The sequence below is a fragment of the Pholcus phalangioides genome, unplaced genomic scaffold (genome assembly GCF_987345545.1).
Source record: "Pholcus phalangioides strain wild (caught in Gottingen) unplaced genomic scaffold, Ppha-v1.0 ptg000040l_1, whole genome shotgun sequence".
Classification (NCBI taxonomy): domain Eukaryota; kingdom Metazoa; phylum Arthropoda; class Arachnida; order Araneae; family Pholcidae; genus Pholcus; species Pholcus phalangioides.
The window spans coordinates 3110093-3131343 of record NW_028301626.1 but is presented as its reverse complement, the minus strand read 5'-3'; the positions used below and the strand labels follow the sequence as shown (position 1 = coordinate 3131343).

Here is a 21251-nt window from a genome sequence, read left to right as displayed (position 1 = left end):
TGGAATCGTACCACCGATTTGTATACACGTGTCATCCTTCTCGTTATGTTTCTTTCGTATATTAAATCGTTAAGTTTTTATTACGTTTTATGTCGTCACTACAAGCATCGGATCACTGGTGACCTATAGGACGCATCTGATTTTGGACATTGAAGTTGATTTCTCCATCGTTTAAATTTCGTTTTCGCGCCTTGTGCTTTCCGTTCATACGCTCTTCAAAGATGAAACTTTTCTAATCTCCTAGTCTTTTGGATATACTATATATATTTTTTTCAAGCCAAGTCTGCTCGTTTCTACCCAATATAGAGACGTTCCTGGAAATTCAAGGTGAGGAATAAACTTTCTACTCTCGATTTGCCGGTCTCCATACTTGCATTCGTCATGGCTCAACCTATTGCATCAGCTGAAGTTTCACGTGTTGCCTTTCGAGCCTCTCCGTTCTGGGAAGCAAATCCAGAGATTTGGTTTCTTCAAATTGAGTCACAATTCAAAACGGCAGGCATAACCGCCGATGAAACTAAATTTCATTCCGTTGTAGGAGCTCTTGATTGCAAAGTTTTGAACTATGTTTCTAATATCGTTCGCAATCCTCCCCAACAGCACATGTACGAGACTCTCAAAACTCGCGTGCTGGAGCAGTTTCAACAATCAGAATCTTCCAAATTGCGAATGTTACTCCAGGAGCTTCAACTAGGCGACAAACGCCCGTCCCAGCTTTTGCACGAAATGCAAACGTTAGCTGAGGGTAAAATGGAAAGTGACATTTTGAGAAATCTCTGGATGCAGAGATTACCTTTGCACTCCCAACAAATATTACAAGCTTCTAGTGAACCGTTAATTGGGTTAGCGAAAATAGCCGACAAAATCTGTGAGGTTTCTCATGTGTCATCTAATACTTCAGCTGTGTCTCACACTTCAGAGTTTGATGATTTGAAAAACGAAATTGCTTCACTACGGCAATCATTTGAAAGGCTTTCGCGATCTCCTAGACCATCTCGCGGTTATCGCAAACGATCTCAATCTCGTAGCCGAAATAAATTCGGCGATGCTTTGAAAAATGGAAGGCTTTGCTGGTACCATGAGCAGTTTGGAGAAAAAGCTCATAAATGTATTCCTCCATGTCAGTTTCAGGAAAACTAGTGGGCTCGTCTGTTTCGGCGACAGCTGACGAAAGCCTTCTCCATAGTCGCCTATTTGTCATCGACGTTAATACGGGTTTCCGATTTCTAATTGACACTGGCGCATCAATCAGTTGTTTTCCGAAACGCCTGACTAACTTGACAAAACCTCACAAACTCTCACTGTATGCTGCAAATGGATCCGAAATCCAAACGTTTGGCGTTCCTGAAAAGTTGACCACAGATCAAGGTCGTCAGTTTGAGAGTGATCTATTTCGCTCTCTTGCACGGCTGTGCGGCATCGAAAAATCCCGCACCACTGCCTACAATCCAAAGTGTAACGGCCAGGTTGAGAGATTCCACCGCGATCTCAAAGCCTCTCTGATGTGTGTCCTCAAAGGTAACGAGCACTGGACAGAGGTTCTACCTACAGTCCTGTTGGGGTTACGTTCCAGCATCAAAGAAGACCTCCAAGTATCAACCGCTGAGTTGGTATACGGCACAGCCCTACGCCTTCCTGGTGAACTCTTCCGGCACTCGGATGAGCGAGACGTCCTACCTCGATATGACTTCTTGCAGAGACTGAGAGACCATTTCTCCCGTGTGAGACCAGTACCAACCTCTCATCACAATTCGTCTAAGCCCTTCGTCTCGACAGACTTGCTAACTTCTCCATCAGTATTCGTCCGACAAGACTGTGTACGCAAACCTCTACAACAACCATACACCGGACCATTTGAAGTTATTTCAAGGACTGATAAGTATTTTATGTTGAACATTAATGACAATCATAAAAATGTATCCATAGATCGCCTTAAGCCATGTTTTATGTTAAATAATAATTTATGTGACACGTTCAAAAATCAGTATATTTCCAGGTCTGGCCGAAGAGTGCGATTTCGTATTGACCCTTCGAAATTAGCTATATGATTCATAATTATGTATGGTATATATATTGCAATTTTTTTTATTATTTGTATGATTATTATTCAAATTTTCTTCTCTTAAATGTTTCGTCTTCGACTGGAGGGGGAGTGCTGTAGTGCGTTCTTATCTGTATAGATGGCGCACCCTCCTCACGCTCCTGGTGATTGTAAAAAAAAGAAAAAATGCCAGTTGGAATCGTACCACCGATTTGTATACACGTGTCATCCTTCTCGTTATGTTTCTTTCGTATATTAAATCGTTAAGTTTTTATTACGTTTTATGTCGTCACTACAAGCATCGGATCACACTCATTTACTACGACAGTTACTCTATTTTCACTCACTTGTTTGCTCACTCACCATTACTAACCACTCCAACGGGGCGATGACACCGAATCACAGCGATCGATATATAGGGACCGGCGAAAGGCAAAATTACGCGTCAACTGGGCCGGCCAATTCGTAAAGTAGCCAACTTAGGGCTTTGGCAGCAACATATTCATGTATTACTTACGATTCTATTCTGTAAATATAAATAGAAAATAAATCATTCTGAGACCGGATGATTATTTCTGAATCACCCTGTATAATTAGTGTATAAGTTCGGGTCCAAAAATCCCCGGTCTGCAAATTCCCACATGGAATAATTCAATTGGTACCATTGAAAGATTTACTTCTGATTCAGTTTTAACACCAGATCAGAACGGTTTCGGACGAAATACAAGGATATTTCGTTTGATGTCGGTACTGCGGTAGATTCCAGAATTTCGTTCGATAATCATCTTTATTGAAAAACATTCCTCTTCGCTCTCAGTAGAAAAAATGAATAGAAAAATGCGAATTTCTTGACTATCGAAGTGGAAACGAAATACACCCGAAAGTGAACGGAACGAAAACAATATAATGACGTTTGGATTCTGAGAAACACAAAAACTCTATACGGAAAGATTTTCGGATGCAATAAGAAGCTGCTATAGCTATAACAGCTTCAACACATGGCACGGCTAGTTCTATGTGGAAATAATAATCTTTTATCTCTAAATCTCAAGTCAGTGAAAACGTCAAGAATAAAAAAAAATCACTGAATTGAATCGACACAAGGAGAATTGTCTATAGTCCAATCCTGGGATCATGTTATAGATGTAACAAGAATCACGATATTGAAAATCCGAGACAACGAGCTACCCATGAATAAACTCACCTATACACATGTATGTTTTCCTTACCTTATTTGGAATTTATACAGGGGACTATCCAACTCTAGAGAGAAAGAACCTCGCAAGTAAAAAAGAAACTAACAAGTGTCGTCGAATTTTGAAACCTCGAGGATGAAATAGTGGAGGAATAATGAAAGAGTTGGCAACGTGTCTTCAGAGTGGTGTTTATAGCGTGTCGCGCTGTCAACATCATTGCCAATATCGAAGCTGATAGTGTTATCATGTCCTCGTAATAAAATAGTATATTTTATCATCGCATGTTGTTGACAGCTTTATTGAGACGTGTCTCGACAATACGTAGATATATGAGGTTGAATTATTAGAATCTTTGCAGAAATCTGATATGGTTTCCTCAAATCCGTTTTCATGTGCGTGTCTCAAGTCTTAATTACGAGTATAATAATGTGGATGATGTTTCGTTTACGAAATTTTTGAATTCCCATTAGGGTGTGGGTATCGTTTACATCGTCGTTCGTAACCGATTTTAACATTTGGATTTTTCCCTATGTGAGTTGTTTTATATTTCGGTCGTAAATGTCGAAGTTGCACAAAAAAAAATTATTTTAATGATATTATAATTTAATATATATTATAAAAACATAATTCATGATATAGTAATTATGCCTATAAATATTCATCTCACATACCCCCGTTTGAACATTTGTTTGTGTGAAATACATTCAGATTCAACGCGATTGTTAGTAGCTCTTCATTTTCAACCCCAATCTTAATCTTTTAACAATTTAAGTAACAATCAACAATTTATTTCTGTATTATTGTCTCGTATTTTTCTCGACGAAATATGCTCAATTTAGGCATTTAACAAGATTGAAAATTCTTATCATCGGCCAATAGAAAAGTTGCAAACGTCGAAACACGTGCAATCAGTATTACAATGGAATATATCCGCCTGAAATTACACAGTAGCACCAACCTCGATCAACATTCTTCCCCATTAATTGACATGTCATCTGTAAATAACAATGGCAATAAATGAAAAATTTGCAAATAATCTTTATTGATTATTTTATTTATTTATCCAGATTTAAAAAAAGACAAATCATTATACGTTATAGGTACTGATTAGCGAAAGCAAGAGGTTCCATTTAAACGACGGCATTAATTAATTCCCACGCGTCTAATCCCTAATCGTGATTTTCAGATTTTTGTCATCAGGGAAACTGTAATAACGATCACCGAATGGGTGGTTATCATCAACATTACGCATGACGGAATAGCACGAACCCAGGAATTAAAAAAATAATGTTTAAATGGATATATAGATATTTGTGTATTCATTGCTTTCATCATCATCTAGATTAAAATTCAGAGAGCTTGAGAGATACACGCGCGTGTTTTGAACCGGACGAGTGTTCGGAACAATTAGCAGTGAGTTTAGCTTTTCTCATATTCAGTCTCACGGTTACGGGGTTTACTTTAAAAGCTAATAAATGTCGGTAAATATTATTCAAAGAGAGAGATGGAGAAGGTGAATTCTCCATCTACATTATCATCCTTACTAAGTTTACAAGAGGGAGATGGAGAGGGAGACTCTCTCTCTTTCTCTCAGGAGATTAGCCTGGTCGTTGGAGAAATCCGCAGGAAAACATGAAAGAGAGGGAGTAAGAGTGAACTTGCTCTTTCAACTCCGGCTTGAAAACTTCTACTTAATCTGGAAAATGGAAAATACATTTTTCGCCCTTAATCTCTTAATCCTCTTATTTGCTAGCGAAATGTTATGACAAGCTATTTAAAAGTTTCTACTAAGGGAAAGCTACAATTTTAATGAGAGCGAGAAAACTTTAAAAAAGACAGAGAGAGAGAGAGAAATTTTCGTCACGGATAGAATTTCTACGAGGGATAAATTTTCGCTTCCCATATTTGCATAAATATTTTCGATTTCGGAAAGAGGAATCTCCAAATTTCATTAAGCATGTTGGTAATAATAATAACGAGATACGGCATCGAGCGAAACCCGGTAACAGCCTAGGTAACAGAGGAATTTGTGATAATGGTAGTAAACTAAAACGTTCGTCACAAACATTATTAGTGCGAGAGGAAAGGGTAGGCTTAATCGAAGGGATTGAGAAACGGCAACCAATAAAACCGCGTATGCTTAGGGAACGGATTCTTAACCTATGGGTTCGCGACCAAAACTTGATTCGCATGGGCTTCTGAGATGGGTCGTCCAAATCTACTGAATATCGGGGGGCCTGTAGAGTTATGGACTCCATCAAACCTGAGTCGTAGGGGCTTCCGAGAAATATCGTAGGAATCTACTTGCAGCCACGGGGTTACGATCCAAACCTGATTCAGAGGGGTTTCCGAAATGAGTTGTTTAAATCCATTGACCGCCGAGGGGGCTCTTGAACTATGGGGGGCTACGATCCAAACTTTATTCACATGGGCTTCCGTGATGGGTTGTTCAAATCGATTGACAGACAGGGTTTCGTGAGTTACTGGTCACGACCCAAACATGATTCACAGTCGTATGAATCCACTTACAGTCCTGTCATAAATGCGCTTATTTCGTCACTGGTTTCATTAATTCCGAACAGGCAGTCCCATGGGTCACAAAGTTGTCGATTGTGGGTCAGGGCTGAAAAAAGTTTCCATTCTCATATCCAATCTCATACAATACAAAAGAAGAACAATACAACAAAGATGAAAACTTGCAACCTTGCAGCTATTAGGGACGAATTCAGTTTGTCCAACGCGAAATATCATTCTGCATTCAATATGTTACAGTACACGCTGTGTATTTGTTTCTCATAATTGTAAAAATTGGTTCAAATTTTGTCTATTTTCAATGAATGTCTTGAACTTACTCATTCGGTGGCTCACTCAATTACTGCCTTATCGCTCTTTTACTTGCTCAATAACTATAAAATACGTACAAACAATCACTATAATCACATTATATCTCACTCACTCGTGTCGAACTGTTTTCGGTGATTTTTTCGTCTATGAATTGTTTGTCGATCAAGTTTTTAAGCAGCGAATTTTGCCAGTGGTGAATTTTCCCCGTTGATGTGTGAATATTTTCTCAAATTATCATTTTCCCAAATTCTTTGTGGAAAAATCAAGTGGAGAAGTTTCTGTCGATGAATAGTTTGTCGGTAAAGTTTCTCAGCGGTTTATTTTCCGTCGATGAAATATCGGTGAATTTTCCATGACGAATTGTTAGCCAGTGAATATTCCTCAGCGATGAATTTTCCGTCGATGAGTTTTACCCAATTATTATTTGTTCGAATTGTTTGTCAGTGAACTTTTCGTCACTGAACTTTCTATCGACGAATTGCTTTGTCGGTGAATTTCGCTAACATTGAATTTTAAGTAAATCCTTGAAAGGAATACTCATGGAGAATAACACGGTTCCACAAACGATTGACATTATTATCTGACACCGCAGAAAAGCAAGACTCCGTTTCCGTTTCTTAAATCGTTTGAATTTAAAACGATTCTAAATAAGAGGAATCGATTTCGTAAGAAAATATAAAAAAACTCAAAGCCAGAGAAAAAAAAGAGTTCTGCAACGACGAACACTAGGCAAACAGAGAACAACATTCTGGGGATTTTTTTCCGAAGGGTCTCAGTTTTATTTAAGGAGCTTAAACCGACCGAAAATCTCTCGTCATCTTAAATAAGAATAAGAAAAGCTTAAAAAGTATCGACAGACAAAGAAACACTTTGTATTTTTTTCCTTCGTGTTATTCCTCAGTTTTATCCCAAGGAAAAAAATTGAAAAATTGCGTGAAAATAAAGATTGAAAGCATGAAAAAAGAAAGAATAAATTTCATTTCGGAGCTTATTTATGGGAGAAGCAACACCTTTTACGAGACTCCACTATTTCCTTACTCGTTGCAAACCTGAACTGATTTAATTTCCATGCCTTCTCCAAGCCTGTATTGAAATGGCTGTGATTTAAGAGGTTGGGGGGAATAGACAAAAAGTTTGTTTTTCTTTCGGTTCATTCACTTTGGTTCGTCTTACAGACTCTATCCTGAACCTCAAGCAATGTACAGTCCTTTTCAAAAGTTTAGACACTATAGATTTTTTGAACTGTGCAGTAGATACCGTTTCAAATCTTATTTTCTTTGTTTTTTTTTTGTTTTTGCTTTTGATCAGAATGCGAAAACATACTTTTAAACTACGGTCATTGTCATGGGAAAATAAATTTTGAAGTTTTTAAACTCAAAATTTTTTAAAGATGGCTGTCCCAAAAATTGAGAAGTCTTTTAGATTATATGTAAATTTCGAAGATTGTGTCTATATGGCGTATAAGAGACGTGATAGTCTATGGATTGGTTTTCAATCAAGAAGTCACCGCATATTTGGTACGCGCGCGATGAAATCCTCCGTGTACTTCATTTGAAAGCAAAAACAAAGGCCTGTAAGAAAACATTGCTATTGCTTTAAGCAGGTCAAAATGAAGTGTCTGATGTGTATTGATCCAACGTGTGTGTCGCAAAAGCCAAAACCTGGTTGTGGTACGCAAAACAGTACTAGTTTACGCGGAAACAAATCCATTGAAAGATTTGCTTCAACGCAACAAATGGCCGAAATCGGTTGGGCCCTTCAAAGTCACTATCAATCATGGAAATTTTTTGCCCTTCGGAATTACTAGGATCTGCGCACCCTCGTCGGTTTCAAGGTACCACTGTGAATTGGCGTCCAAAAAGTTTCGCGTCTCAGTGAGCTGCACGCCAAATATAAGGGAAAAATTGCTCATAAACTTTATAAGAAATTTTTGTGTTCGAAAGTCAACAGTGTGTGTGAGGACATGATAAATTGCTTTCATCACTACAAATAAATGAACGCAAGTGGTTCGTTAATCAGCAAGTCCGATGCTGGAACTGCTCGAATAGTTGTTACTGTAAATGCGATATGGGTCATTATATATTAGGTATGGAATGGTCCATCACCCTGGACACCCTAGGGTGATATTGCCCACTTTGGGAAACACTGGGTTAGAGGTTTGATTTTACATTCCGCCGTGAAAGTTCGTTTTTCTATTTCTAATCTGGCAATCATATTGCGGATCGGGAGAGTTTTAGGAATCGCTTAAAGAGCTGACAATTTTTCTTTCAATGTAAAAATCTGTTGAATTTTTTGTAAAAAGTTTTCAGTCGATAAAATTCGGCAGAAAACAAAAACACAATCTAGGGATTTATTGTTCCGATTCAATTTCATGGATCAAATCAGTTAAAATTGCTTTTTCCCCACTTTGAAAAATGTACCACCATGTGTATGGTTTGTAAATCATTGCTCCGTATCGTATATATATATATATATATTATCCGAACACTTCTCTAAGGGAAAGAAAAATATTCATTTATAGGAAAATAAAACACTATTTTGCATATAAAAAAGAAACAATGAATTCCATTGTTTTCTTTTCTTTTCTGGAAGATCCCATAAGACAAATTTTCTCTGGAGTAAATTATCGTTTCCGGAAAAAATCTGATTTTTCTTTTTTTTTTTTTGGAGAAGAAATCGCTTTTTCTGTGCATTTTCATTCATTTATTTTTATGTATAAATATATATACGAACAAGAACTCGGATCATTTGTTTTAAAGGATCGTACGATTTATTTTTCGAGATTTTTCGAAGATCTATACGATATTTTTAACGTCGGGTATAAGAGAGAGAATTCATTAGGGTAAATTTGAAGATTTGATCGATTGCTATGAACTGTAAGGATGTTTGGTCATCATTTGTTTCATCGAGGGTAGAGAATTCCTATAACATTTTACGGAGAATCTTTTTTGGGTTTTTTTTTGTTCAGGTTATACTTCATTCATTAGGGCTGAGGTTCCCAACATGGGGGTACGATTACTGTCGGGGGGATTCATAGGTATGCAAGAAATAAACAGCAGCTGCGGAAAAAAGGCTAGCAGAGAATCGAAAAGTTGCAAAATGTTCGTTACGATAAAATATATTGAGAATACAACACAAATACAACGCCACAACAGGCAAACTGCCCAACGAGGTGGCTGACTTAAGAACATTATGGATCCCCGAACCATTTTTTGGAGGCCCTACCTACTACTGCTACACCACACATGCACCCCGCCCACACCCCCCCACCCCCCCACCCCCCCTGCGGTAACGTATCATGCATTTCTGGGAATACGCAAACTTCTTACGCATTTCTGGGAATACGCAAGCTTTCTAAATATTTCTACGGATAAGGAAGGTTTATATTATATTATTATTATGCAAATACGCATTTCTAGGTATATGCGTACAAGTTTTCTACGTATTTCAAGGAAACGCAAGCTTCTTACGAATTTCTAGGAATACGTAAGATTTCTATGCATTTCTAAGAACACACATTTCTAAGAACGCAAGCTTTCTACGCATTTTTAGGATTATGCATTTCTAGTGGTGAGCATGCCACCTACGAATACACCAGCATATCAATACAGTCGAATCCCGATGTAATGCCACCATTTGCCTCGTAGATTTCTGCCGATATAACGAGTTAGACGTTATATCGAGAATAATAAATTAATGTGTGTAATCTCTATATGTGAAAGATTTGTTCACTGAAAATATTTGTCTCTGAGCGTGGGTGGCGCTAAATAGGCGGGCGATACAACGGGGTTTGACTGTACATGTTTAATTTCAAAACTCGTAGCACCAGACTTCATTACCATGGAGGCACCATTGTGCATCTGAGGGCACCCGGGCAGTGCCCAGGCGGGTCCCTACGTTGAGACGGCCCGGTCCACGCATCTTACGCATCACCATGGAAGGACTTGAAACATGGAAAGGTGGGGTAACACTGCATTAAAGCTCATCACTAAAGTTTCGGTACTTATGGCATGCGTTTGCTCATCTGCTTATGTTGTGGTTCAAGATGACACTGTAATAAATGACAGTGTCTTTGAATGGACACATGAGGAGAAAGAGCCACATTCAGTCATTTAGAAATCCCGCCGCAGAGAGCAACAGGCCTACAACGGTAAAATCCTCAAACATTACACTTCAGTCATAGTTCGAAAAATACGTGGTAGTGTTGGCAGCACTATAACAAACATTACACAGAAACAAGCTTCACGTTAGGTTCACAATGTCCGTACACGCACATTCCAAATGGTACAATTCGGTAGAAGTTCCGCAGAGCAATATGGACCGAGGTACATGTGTGGTTCCGTAGTCATTTAGAAAGAAGCATATGCCAGTTTGAAGACAATTTATCATCTGCTGGGGCTCGCCTGTTTCGAACCGCGTTGACGCACAGTGGTGGTCGGCAGAAGATGGTTTTCCGTGCTTTTCCAACTTCAATGCTGAAATGCGAGCCGGTTTTCCATCTGGCCACAAAGACTAAGCGAGGGCTCACCCGAGCAACTCATCAAAGGAAGCAGTGGTCCAGCTCCTGATCTGACCACAAAACAAACAAAGGGCCCACCCGAGCCAAAAAGAAAGTGGAGACAAGGAAGTGGCCCAGCACCTGGGCAGGCCACAGACAGCAGGCTCACCAGAGCCAAAAAACCCAGTAGCGACAAGGAAGTGGCCCAGCACCTGGGCTGGCCATAACGACCAAATGAGGGTCCACCGAGACAACTACACCAGACAGCAGTGATCAAACATAAAAACTGTCGTGAAACATGTGATGAAATATGTAGATAGGAAGCCGCGCCCCGCAGGGGCATATGTCGCGTGGGCGGCCACGAAACAGCATGTACGTTCAACGGCGCAAATGTATATAGTGTGATATAGTGTCGTCAAAATAAATAAGAACATCCAGGGGAATTCTGGGGTCGGGTCTTGGGGGTTTGGGTAGGGGTCGCCGCTCGGGTTCGTGCACCTCTCCTGGTGCTTGGCTGCCTGGACGGAAGGGGGGGGCTGCTGCCGCAGATAGAAGGAGAAAACCCTGAAGACCAGGCCTCGCGCTTGCAGCTAGCGTCTTAGTCAGAGGGTCGGGGGTGCTGGGAAGGGGCGCCTTCCGGATAATCTCTGGTGGGCGCCCCGGCCCGGCACCCCTGATTCTCCCCAGCACGATCCAACCCACACGGGCATATCCCGGGAGGGACAGAGCTTGCTTCGTGTCTGGTCTGACGGTCTTCCATTTGAAAAAATCTCTCCGCAGAGAGCAGGCAGACCTTCAACATGATACTTACACAGCAAGAAAATTCAAACATTTACCATCTTTACATCAAAATGTGGAACACAGATGGCAGCATGAACACGAAACAAGCGCAACTAGTACAACATAGATACGTTAGGGCCACACATACACTGAGAACACTCATTCCGGCATGTGCCGATTCGTTAGAAATTCCGTAGAGGAATGTGTACGAGGTGCATGTACGGTTAAGTAGTAGGTGTGATGCCTACCGGACCGTTTTGCATCAGCTCATCAAACTTTGGCCAGGGATCTCCAGCCACTTCGCGAATCAGTGTGCCAAAGCCCCACCCCCACTAAAAACAGACACACCTACCAGTTTCTGAAAATCTCGAAATCTGCAAAACTTTTCATTCTGGCCAATTCGCGAACTGGCCGGATTTTGCCCGTAACATACATAAAATTTACATTGAAATACACAAATATTAAAAAAATATATATCTGTAGAATTTTCACCACCTTATAAATGGAAAACCAAAAAGAATAATTTTATATTTGTTAAACTGAAGAGCCAAAAAAAACCGGTACAGGCATGCGTATGCAAATAATGAGATATGGAACCAATCAGAGTACGGCGCTGTGGTCGGCAACGCCTATATAACACAACTAGTGTCTGGCATAGTTGTCAGATCGGTTACTGCTGCTACAATGGCAGGTTATCGAGATTTAAGTGAGTTTGAACGTGGTGTTATAGTCGGCGCACGAGAGATGGGACATAGCATCTCCGAGGTAGCGATGAAATTTGGATTTTCACGCACGACCATTTCACGAGTGTACCGTGAATATCGGGAATCCGGTGAAAAATTAAATCTACGACATCGCTGTGGCTGGAAAAAGATAATGCAAGAACGGGACCAACGACGACTGACGAGAATCATTAAACGTGACAGACGTGCAACCCTTCCGCAAATTGCTGCAGATTTCAATGCTGGGCCATCAACAAGTGTCAGCGGGCGAACCATTCAACGAAACATCATCGATATGGGCTTTCGGAGCCGAAGGCCCACTCGTGTACCCTTGATGACTGCACGACACAAATCTTTACGCTTGTGTCTGGGCTCGACAACAACGAAATTGGACTGTTGAGGACTGGAAACACGTTGCCTGGTCTGACGAGTCTCGGTTCCAATTGCTTCGAGCTGATGGACGTGTACGGGTATGGAGAAAAACCTCATGAATCCATGAACCCTACATGTCAACAGGGGACTGCTCAAGCCGGTAGAGGCTCTGTGATGGTATGGGGCGTGTGCGGTTGGCGTGATATGGGACCCCTGATACGTCTAGATACGTCTCTGACAGGTGACAGGTACGTAAGCATCCTATCTGATCACCTGCACCCATTCATGTCCATTGTGCATTCCGACGGACTTGGGCAATTTCAGCAGGCCAATGCGACACCCCCACACGTCCAAAATTGCTACATAGTGGCTCCAGGAACACTCTTCTGACTTTAGACAATTCCGCTGGCCACCTAAATCCCCAGACATGAACATTATTAAACATATCTGGGATGCCTTGCAACGTGCTGTTCAGAAGAGATCTCCACCCCCTCTTACTCTTACGGATTTAAGGACAGCCCTGCAGGATTCATGGTGTCAATTACCTCCAGCACTACTTCAGACATTAGTCGAGTCCATGCCACGTCGTGTTGCGGCACTTCTGCGGGCTCGCGGGGGCCCTACACGATATTGGGCAGGTTTGCCAGTTTTTTTGGCTCTTCAGTGTAATACTCATGCATGTATTAACGCTAACAACGAAATTCGGAAAAATCACAAGCTGGCGAAACATGTTATTATACCTTAATTAATTCACAAAAAAAAAAGATGAAATAAAATATTTTAAATCCTACTTTTATGTATTTTGTATCTAAAAAAAAACCAACCATGGAAAATAGCAACTAGAACCGCGTCTTAATTACAATAAACCGACCGTTTTTCGTTTCTTGGAAAACGACGGTGAATCTTTGCTCAAGTTTTATGACCACTTAAATCTAAGAAGAAAGAAAGAAAAAACTGCAACCACCACCATTTTTGTGGGGAAATAACTAAATCAATTTTCGCAATCTGTTACCTCAGCCTTTAAAAGTTATAAAATTTTATGGTTTCAACTTATTATTATTGTTTTTTAAAGGAAATTTTTCTCGCCAAAGAAGTTTCTTGTTCGTTTTCAAAGAAAATATTTACCAAAAAATTCTTCTCTTTTCCCCTTTCCCCAAACTTTTGTCAATGAAAACTCCATTTACATATGACTTGAGGAAATATTTCCAAAACATAAGCTGTCTCTATAATGAAATAAATACATTTTTTTAAGAAAAAGTAAAATAAAATAAAAGATTATAAAATTTAACTTTACTTCTCTCTTTTTCTAACATTATAAGACTAATAAAGAGAGTTCGGGGGCAAAACTTTCCAGAAAATGGATTCAAGTGATATTGGGAGAAGCCTGAAATGAATGAATGTGTCCGGCGTAGGGGCAGCACCAGCTGCTGTTAATGACGGTAGAGGGATATTCAAATTAATGAAAGAGAGTGAAACTTATGCAAGACGGCAATGGAGTAAGTATTTAATGAAAAGGAAATTTCAAGGAAGAAAAAAAAATTCTTATAGCTTTTATGAGCAAAGATGAGGGAAACAGAGAAATTGAATAACCATCATCATTACATTCATTGATTTAATGAAACACTGTACTGGTGTTTTTTATACATTATCCGCTTAGTGTGGCTAATATTGTCCCTCGATTGGGTGTTACACCGTCGGGTCACATTATTGTGATTTCCCCAAACTTTTGATATGGGCTGAACATAGCTAATGGAATAAAACAAGTGTTATTGTCACACGTTCATCAAGACATATATTAATAATAAACAATAACTTATATGTTATGGGTTTATCGTTATATATACAAATACAAATACAAATACAAATACAACGCCACAACAGGCAAAATGCCCAACGAGGTGGCTGATAAAAAGATGCCCATAAAAATATGGTTGTCATATGTTTCAAAAATACAGCAACCCAATTAAAAATGCAATTAACACAAATTACAAACAATATATACACATGATAAAATATTATACAATGCCCATAAAGAATACTTATGGTTGTCTTATTCTAAGAATGGATAGCTTCTCGATTTACCCCAACATGTTTATCGTATTTCTTTTTAAACGTGTCAATTGTGTTACAATTTACTACCTCCGGGGGTAAGCTATTCCATTTATTAACAACCCTATTGGAGAAAAATTCCCTGCGACACCATAACCTTGCATTGTCCCTCACCAATCGATACTGGTGTCCCCTTGTAAAAGCAGTCGATTGGCGGTGTACTAAAAGTTCATGGTCCATCCTATCCATCCCATTGAAAATTTTGAACACTTCGATCATATCTCCTCGACACCTGCGTTCATCCAATGTATACATATTCAAAAAATGAAGTCTTTCTTCATAACTCATGCCCTGTGTGCCAATAAGGACACGCGTAGCTCTTCTCTGCACCCCTTCAACCAAGTCTATGTCCCTCTGTAGGTATGGTCTCCAAAACCTTACAGCATACTCCAGTCCAGGACGAACTAAGCCTCGAAAAAGCGGAAGAGCGGAATATAATAATAATGATCTTTGCCAAATTGACATAGCGAAAATAATCGACATATTTTCACTTTCAGAATTACAAGTTAATTTTTATTCATCGTTAACTCTAAACATAACACACTTAGAACAAGGGGCTAATTGTTTCTGACACTCTCACACTCTAAATACAATTACACTTAGATGGATGGTCACTCACCCAATTCCGGTTAAACAGCCCGACGATCATTCGTAACCCTGGTTGTTTTCGTCAGGGTCCTCTATCTTAATTTATCCGAAGATTAGAGAGTGAGTCCGTTCCCATTTTAACACGCGACTTACTTTCCATAAAACCCTGATCACTCTCTCTGCCAAACAAAGCCTCGTGTGTTTTTTACACCAAGTCGGTGGAAACTCCTGCTATTGGTCGAAAGTAATCACCTCATATCTAGCAAGGGTTTCATTGGCTCAGAGGAACATGCATGAAAACGTGACTTCTATTGTGAGAGAAATGTGCTCATGTTGCGCAATCTTGTACGTATATCAGTACAAGAAAAATTCGTCGTAGAATTACGGCGAGGGAAATGAGAAACTCAAACGTGTTGCTTTCGTAGTGTATATATGTGTGTAAGCGTGTGAAGAGAGAGAGAGAGTGCGATTATGACATTATGAGCTGGTTTGGTGTGGATATAAGGCAGTTTTACCCTTACAGCGGAGTGAGTTGTCAAACATGTTTGACATTCCTTCAAAATGTCAGATCAACGGCCAGTGGGCAGAGTCAGCTATTGTTTTGATCGTTTTTTACTTCGTGACACTCCGTATTTTCTCTTTTGAATCTCAAACAGTAATTTCTGCACACATTTTGAGCATTTTTTAAACTAAAACCATAGCTCTTCGACGAACGGTTGATTAGAATAAAGGCGGAATTAGAACTTACAGGACACCCTCCATAAAATCATGTGATGCCACCAGAGAATACATATGTTATTTTTAAGCATCTGCCCTGGAGAAGGGCATGGGTCCCTTGGGAAATCAAGCCCTTGTATTCAGTTGCGTGTTGTTTATGTGCGTTGCCTTGTTTTTGTGTTATGCCGTTGTATCGTATTTATATGTATCAAAATGTGTGGGATAAAATTTCTCTTTTTCTATTTCATTAGTGCAAATTATTCTAATTATAAATGCAAATAATTGGAATTAAAGTGTCCATATTTATTTCCCAATGTATTGGGAGTAATGTATTGCATATTTTTCAATCTCTTTATACTGCAGAAATACATGAGCAGTTTCACAGACTGCCAGAAATGAGAGAAAAAATTTGCCAATCTGCGGTGAGAAAAAAAACCATACTAATAGAAGAAATTCATTCTAACATACAGGGTGTCCTATAAGTGCTGGTGCGGTCTTTACCTATCAACCGTTTGCCGTAGAAGTATGGTTTCAATTTGGGAAACACTCAAAATATGTTCAAAAATAACCTTGTACCAGTTTTGAGAGTGAAAATACAGTGTGTCACGAAATAAAAAAAATCTAAATTTTTATACGGTTCCCTTGTCTTCTAACTTCCAATTAGAATGTCATTGCCATGTCTCTCCTGAAGCCAACAAAAGAGATCCCATGTTTCTAACTGCAATATTCACTGAGATACCCGAATTAAAATATCGGAAAAAAGTTGGGAAAGGACAGCATAAATGCGGGAAAGCAGATTTGCCCGTTAGTTTTTGCTGTTCTATCATAACTTTCTCAAATTTTTTATCTCTAATATCTCAGCAAATATTGCACTCAGAAAAATGTCATTATTTCTGTTGGTATCAGTAGATACAGGGAAACAACATTGTAATTGGAATTTAGAGGACAAGGAGGAACACGCGTTTCAACGACAGTTTGGAGGGCGAATGGGTGGTCGTGGATGATGTGGGGGGGGGATAGTGATAGGGGTTTAATCATCGGCGATTCTATGGTTAGGGAACTTGGGAACCGAGTGTGTAGAGATTTTCGGGGTTTCGGGCGCTGTTGTCTTCCTGGGGGCAAGATTGGCAACGTTCGAGACGTTTTTCATCGCCGAAAGTTGCCCTTGCGGGTGATTCTGTGGGTGGGAACAAATTAGGTAGGAGCGAATATTAGTGAGTCTCTGTCAGAGTACCGGGATTTACTATTATCCGCTAGGAAGTGGGGTTCAGATGTGGCAGTGATTCCAGTGGTAGAGAGCAATGTAGGCATGTGTAGTGCTTTCAATGACTTTTCGCGTCGGTTTTTAATGGAGATAATGATATTCGATATACGGGTGTTGCATGGGGTAATAAAACCCTCAACGATATTCAAGTAGAAGACGTGGAGATCCTAAATCTTCTAAGAAATGTATGTGCAAGCAAAGCACCAGGACCAGATGATATCTATCCCAGGGTTCTCAGGGAAGGTGCTAAGGAATTGTTGGGGCCAGTCTCACAGATATACAGGAGTAGTGTTGCTGAGGGTATCGTCCCGAGAGATTGGAAACTGGCTAACGTTGTTCCGATATTTAAGAAGGGTAGTAGAGAAGTGGTGTCTAATTATCGTCCAGTGAGTTTGACGAGCTCCCTCTCGAAAATTTTGGAAATTATCATGAAAAGGGATTGATGATGAAAAGGGAAATTTATATGGGTTCTATTTTTCTCTTCTCCCCCACCCCCCTCTGCCAGAGAGTGCTCAAAATCGAGGCGAACATGTGCGTCTTCTGGTTGACAGATCAGAGTTGCTGAATTCCAATGTAAGTGATAAAAAAAACATTGACTTTATAGATCAATATGCATGAACCACTTGACAAACCGAGAAAGAAACTAGTCACTGGTTAAATTTTCTAATAGCCGAACATTTTTTCTCCCTATAAGAACAGCCAAAATATTTTTTTTAGACTTTTCTAGGACTTGAGGACATTTTTTTCATGTTCGTAGGAATGGTGCATAAATTCAGGAAATTTTTAAGTTTTCCTAAGATTATGATTTACTCATCATATGTAGAAAATTTTTTTTTAGTCTCCATGGCAATGTGGTGTCTGGGATTTGTCAAGTACTGTATTGGATACTTTCTACGTGGTAAAATTGCAGGTGGGGTACGTTGGTCTGCTGCTGCTGATTTTCTGCAGTTTTTATACTTTGAGGCGCAAATGAAAGCTACTCTCCCATTTTAAAAAAGTATCTGGTAACCCTAGATACAACATTATCCTTTGTTGATGTAAATCCCTCTATAACAAGGATGTGGCAGTGATTCCAGTGTTGCCAAGGGGTAGTAGGGGATATAGGAGTAGGATCCACCAATTCAATATAGGCCTGAAGGACATTTGCTCCTCACTTGGGGTCAAGTTCTTGGAGCTTCCTGCATTTACCGATAGGTGGCTTCGTTCGGATGGGATCCATCTAAATAAGAGAGGGGTCTGGGAGGTTTACGATAGTCTTAGGTCAGGTATTTTACTCCCAGACCACGTAGTCGGGAATGCGGGTTAGTTAATGATAATCACAACAGTACTGACTTGAAATTACCCACCTCTGACTTGGATGGCTTCTCGATTGACAACAAACCACCGTGCAAATTAAAATGTGTGTTAATAAATGCTAGGAGCTTGGGTAATAAGAAAGATTTTTTAGAAACTATGATAGTTGTGGAGGGTTTGGATCTTATAGCCATTACAGAATCTTGGGCAAACGATGGGGATGAATCTTTCTTACACATCGAGGGATACGATACTTTTTTGAGAAATAGATCTGATAGGAAAGGGGGTGGAGTGTTGATATACGTGAAATCATGTTTGAAGGCTAGAGAGTGTAACCTGCAGAGAAGTGATATTGAATCTATATGGGTTGAACTTGAGAACAAAAGACGTCATAAATTTATTGTTGGGGTTTGTTAAAATTTTATGATGAAATTTCCTACATGTGGAAGCGTAAGAGGGTTGTCATACTAGTGGAGTTCAACTACCCGGATATCGATTGGGAGAACCTTTCAGCTAGAAATCAATATGAAAGAGACTTTCTTAAGTTGGTGCTCGAAAATTTTTTTGTATCGGCATGTATCAGAAGCAACTAGGGGTACTGCTATTTTGGATTTAGTTCTTACTAGTTCTGAGGATCTAGTTGAACATGTTTCGGTGGGGGAAGAGTTTTCTTCCAGTGATCATTGTATCGTCAGATTTCACTGTAACTTTTCCTCGGGTAAGGTTGATAACAAAAGACTGGTTCCTTGTTTTCGGAGAACTAACTTTGATGTTTTGAGAAGAAGGTTAGCGGAAGTTTTCGAAGACCGGTTGGAATCAGTTGGGGTGGTAAGTCAACGGGAAGAATTTAGTACGAAGCTGTCCTCTGTTTTGCACGACGTCATGCCCTTTGTTCGAAAAAAGCGTGTTTGTACATCGCACCCTCTATGGTTCACGGATAGTGTGCGGAACCTTTACCTTGAAAAGAAAAGAGCATTCAGAGAGTATAAAAGTGGACGAGGTGACCTATCATTGTTTCCTGATAAAAGAAGACTGTTGAAGAAAGCGATAAGGGACAGTAAAAAGGAAGTTGAATCTAGGTTGGCAGATAACATTGGCTCTGACACAAAATCATTTTTTCGACACGTCAATAATAGATGTAAGGAGACAGTTGTCCCCCTCTCGATAGGAGGATCTAGGGTAGAGAGCAATGTAGGCATGTGTAGTGCTTTCAATGACTTTTCGCGTCGGTTTTTAATGGAGATAATGATATTCGATATACGGGTGTTGCATGGGGTAATAAAACCCTCAACGATATTCAAGTAGAAGACGTGGAGATCCTAAATCTTCTAAGAAATGTATGTGCAAGCAAAGCACCAGGACCAGATGATATCTATCCCAGGGTTCTCAGGGAAGGTGCTAAGGAATTGTTGGGGCCAGTCTCACAGATATACAGGAGTAGTGTTGCTGAGGGTATCGTCCCGAGAGATTGGAAACTGGCTAACGTTGTTCCGATATTTAAGAAGGGTAGTAGAGAAGTGGTGTCTAATTATCGTCCAGTGAGTTTGACGAGCTCCCTCTCGAAAATTTTGGAAATTATCATGAAAAGGCAGTTTGTGAAGTGGATAGACGAGAATGATGTATTCTCGGATAATCAGCATGGGTTCAGGAAGGGGAAGTCATGTGTAACTAACCTCCTTTACTTCTATGATTACGTGACTAAGGCTTTGGGTAAGAGCAAAAATGTCGATGTTGTTTACCTTGATTTCCAGAAGGCATTCGATCGGGTCCAACATGGCAAATTCTTGAAGCGTTTACACGAGATTGGAATAGGGGGAAACTTGCTGAATTGGATAGAATCGTGGATAGGTCGCAACGAGTTATGGTGAACGGGGAATTCTCTGGTTGGACAGACGTCACAAATGGAGTTCCTCAGGGAAGTGTCCTTGGCCCCATACTTTTTTCACTTTTTATCGACAAACTCGATCAGGGTATCGATGGGATTACTAGCAAATTCGCAGATGATGTGAAGTTAATGGGGGTAATCGGGAATCAAAGCGATAGGGAGTCGCTCCGGACCAACTTAAACAGGATTGCAGCATGGGCAAATCAATGGAGCATGACGTTTAGCGTAGATAAGTGCATGATCGCTCATTTTGGTTCGAACAACCCACGCTTCTCTTACGAGTTGAATGGTGTCACTATCCCGGATGCAACTAGGGTCACCGATGTGGGAATTCTCATTGACGAGCGACTTAGGTTTTCTGAACATTGTTCAGCGGTGGCCAAAAAAGCGAATAGAATGCTTGGTCTCATTTTCAAACAGTTCTCTTCGCGTTCTCCTAAAGTCATTCTTCCGCTTTTTCGAGGCTTAGTTCGTCCTGGACTGGAGTATGCTGTAAGGTTTCGGAGACCATACCTACAAAGGGACATAGACTTGGTTGAAGGGGTGCAGAGAAGAGCTACGCGTGTCCTTATTGGCACACAGGGCTTGAGTTATGAAGAGAGACTTCATTTTTTGAATATGTTGACATTGGATGAACGCAGGTGTCGAGGAGATATGATCGAAGTGTTCAAAATTTTCAATGGGATGGATAGGATGGACCATGAACTTTTAGTACACCGCCAATCGACTGCTTTTACAAGGGGACACCAGTATCGATTGGTGAGGGACAATGCAAGGTTATGGTGTCGCAGGGAATTTTTCTCTAATAGGGTTGTTAATAAATTTAATAGCTTATCCCCGGAGGTAGTAAATTGTAACACAATCGACAAGTTTAAAAAGAAATACGATAAACATGTTGGGGTAAATCGAGAAGCTTCCATTCTTAGAATAAGAGAACCATAA

General features: G+C 40.0%; 1 protein-coding gene across 1 annotated transcript; it reads left to right on the top strand.

Moving 5' to 3' along the window:
• Positions 1–381: 381 nt before the first annotated feature.
• Positions 382–1140, top strand: LOC149065272 (uncharacterized). Its single transcript, XM_089254131.1, has one exon. The coding sequence runs from the start codon at positions 382–384 to the stop codon at positions 1138–1140; it is 759 nt and encodes a 252-aa protein (XP_089110257.1).
• The last annotated feature ends 20111 nt before the right edge of the window (positions 1141–21251 follow it).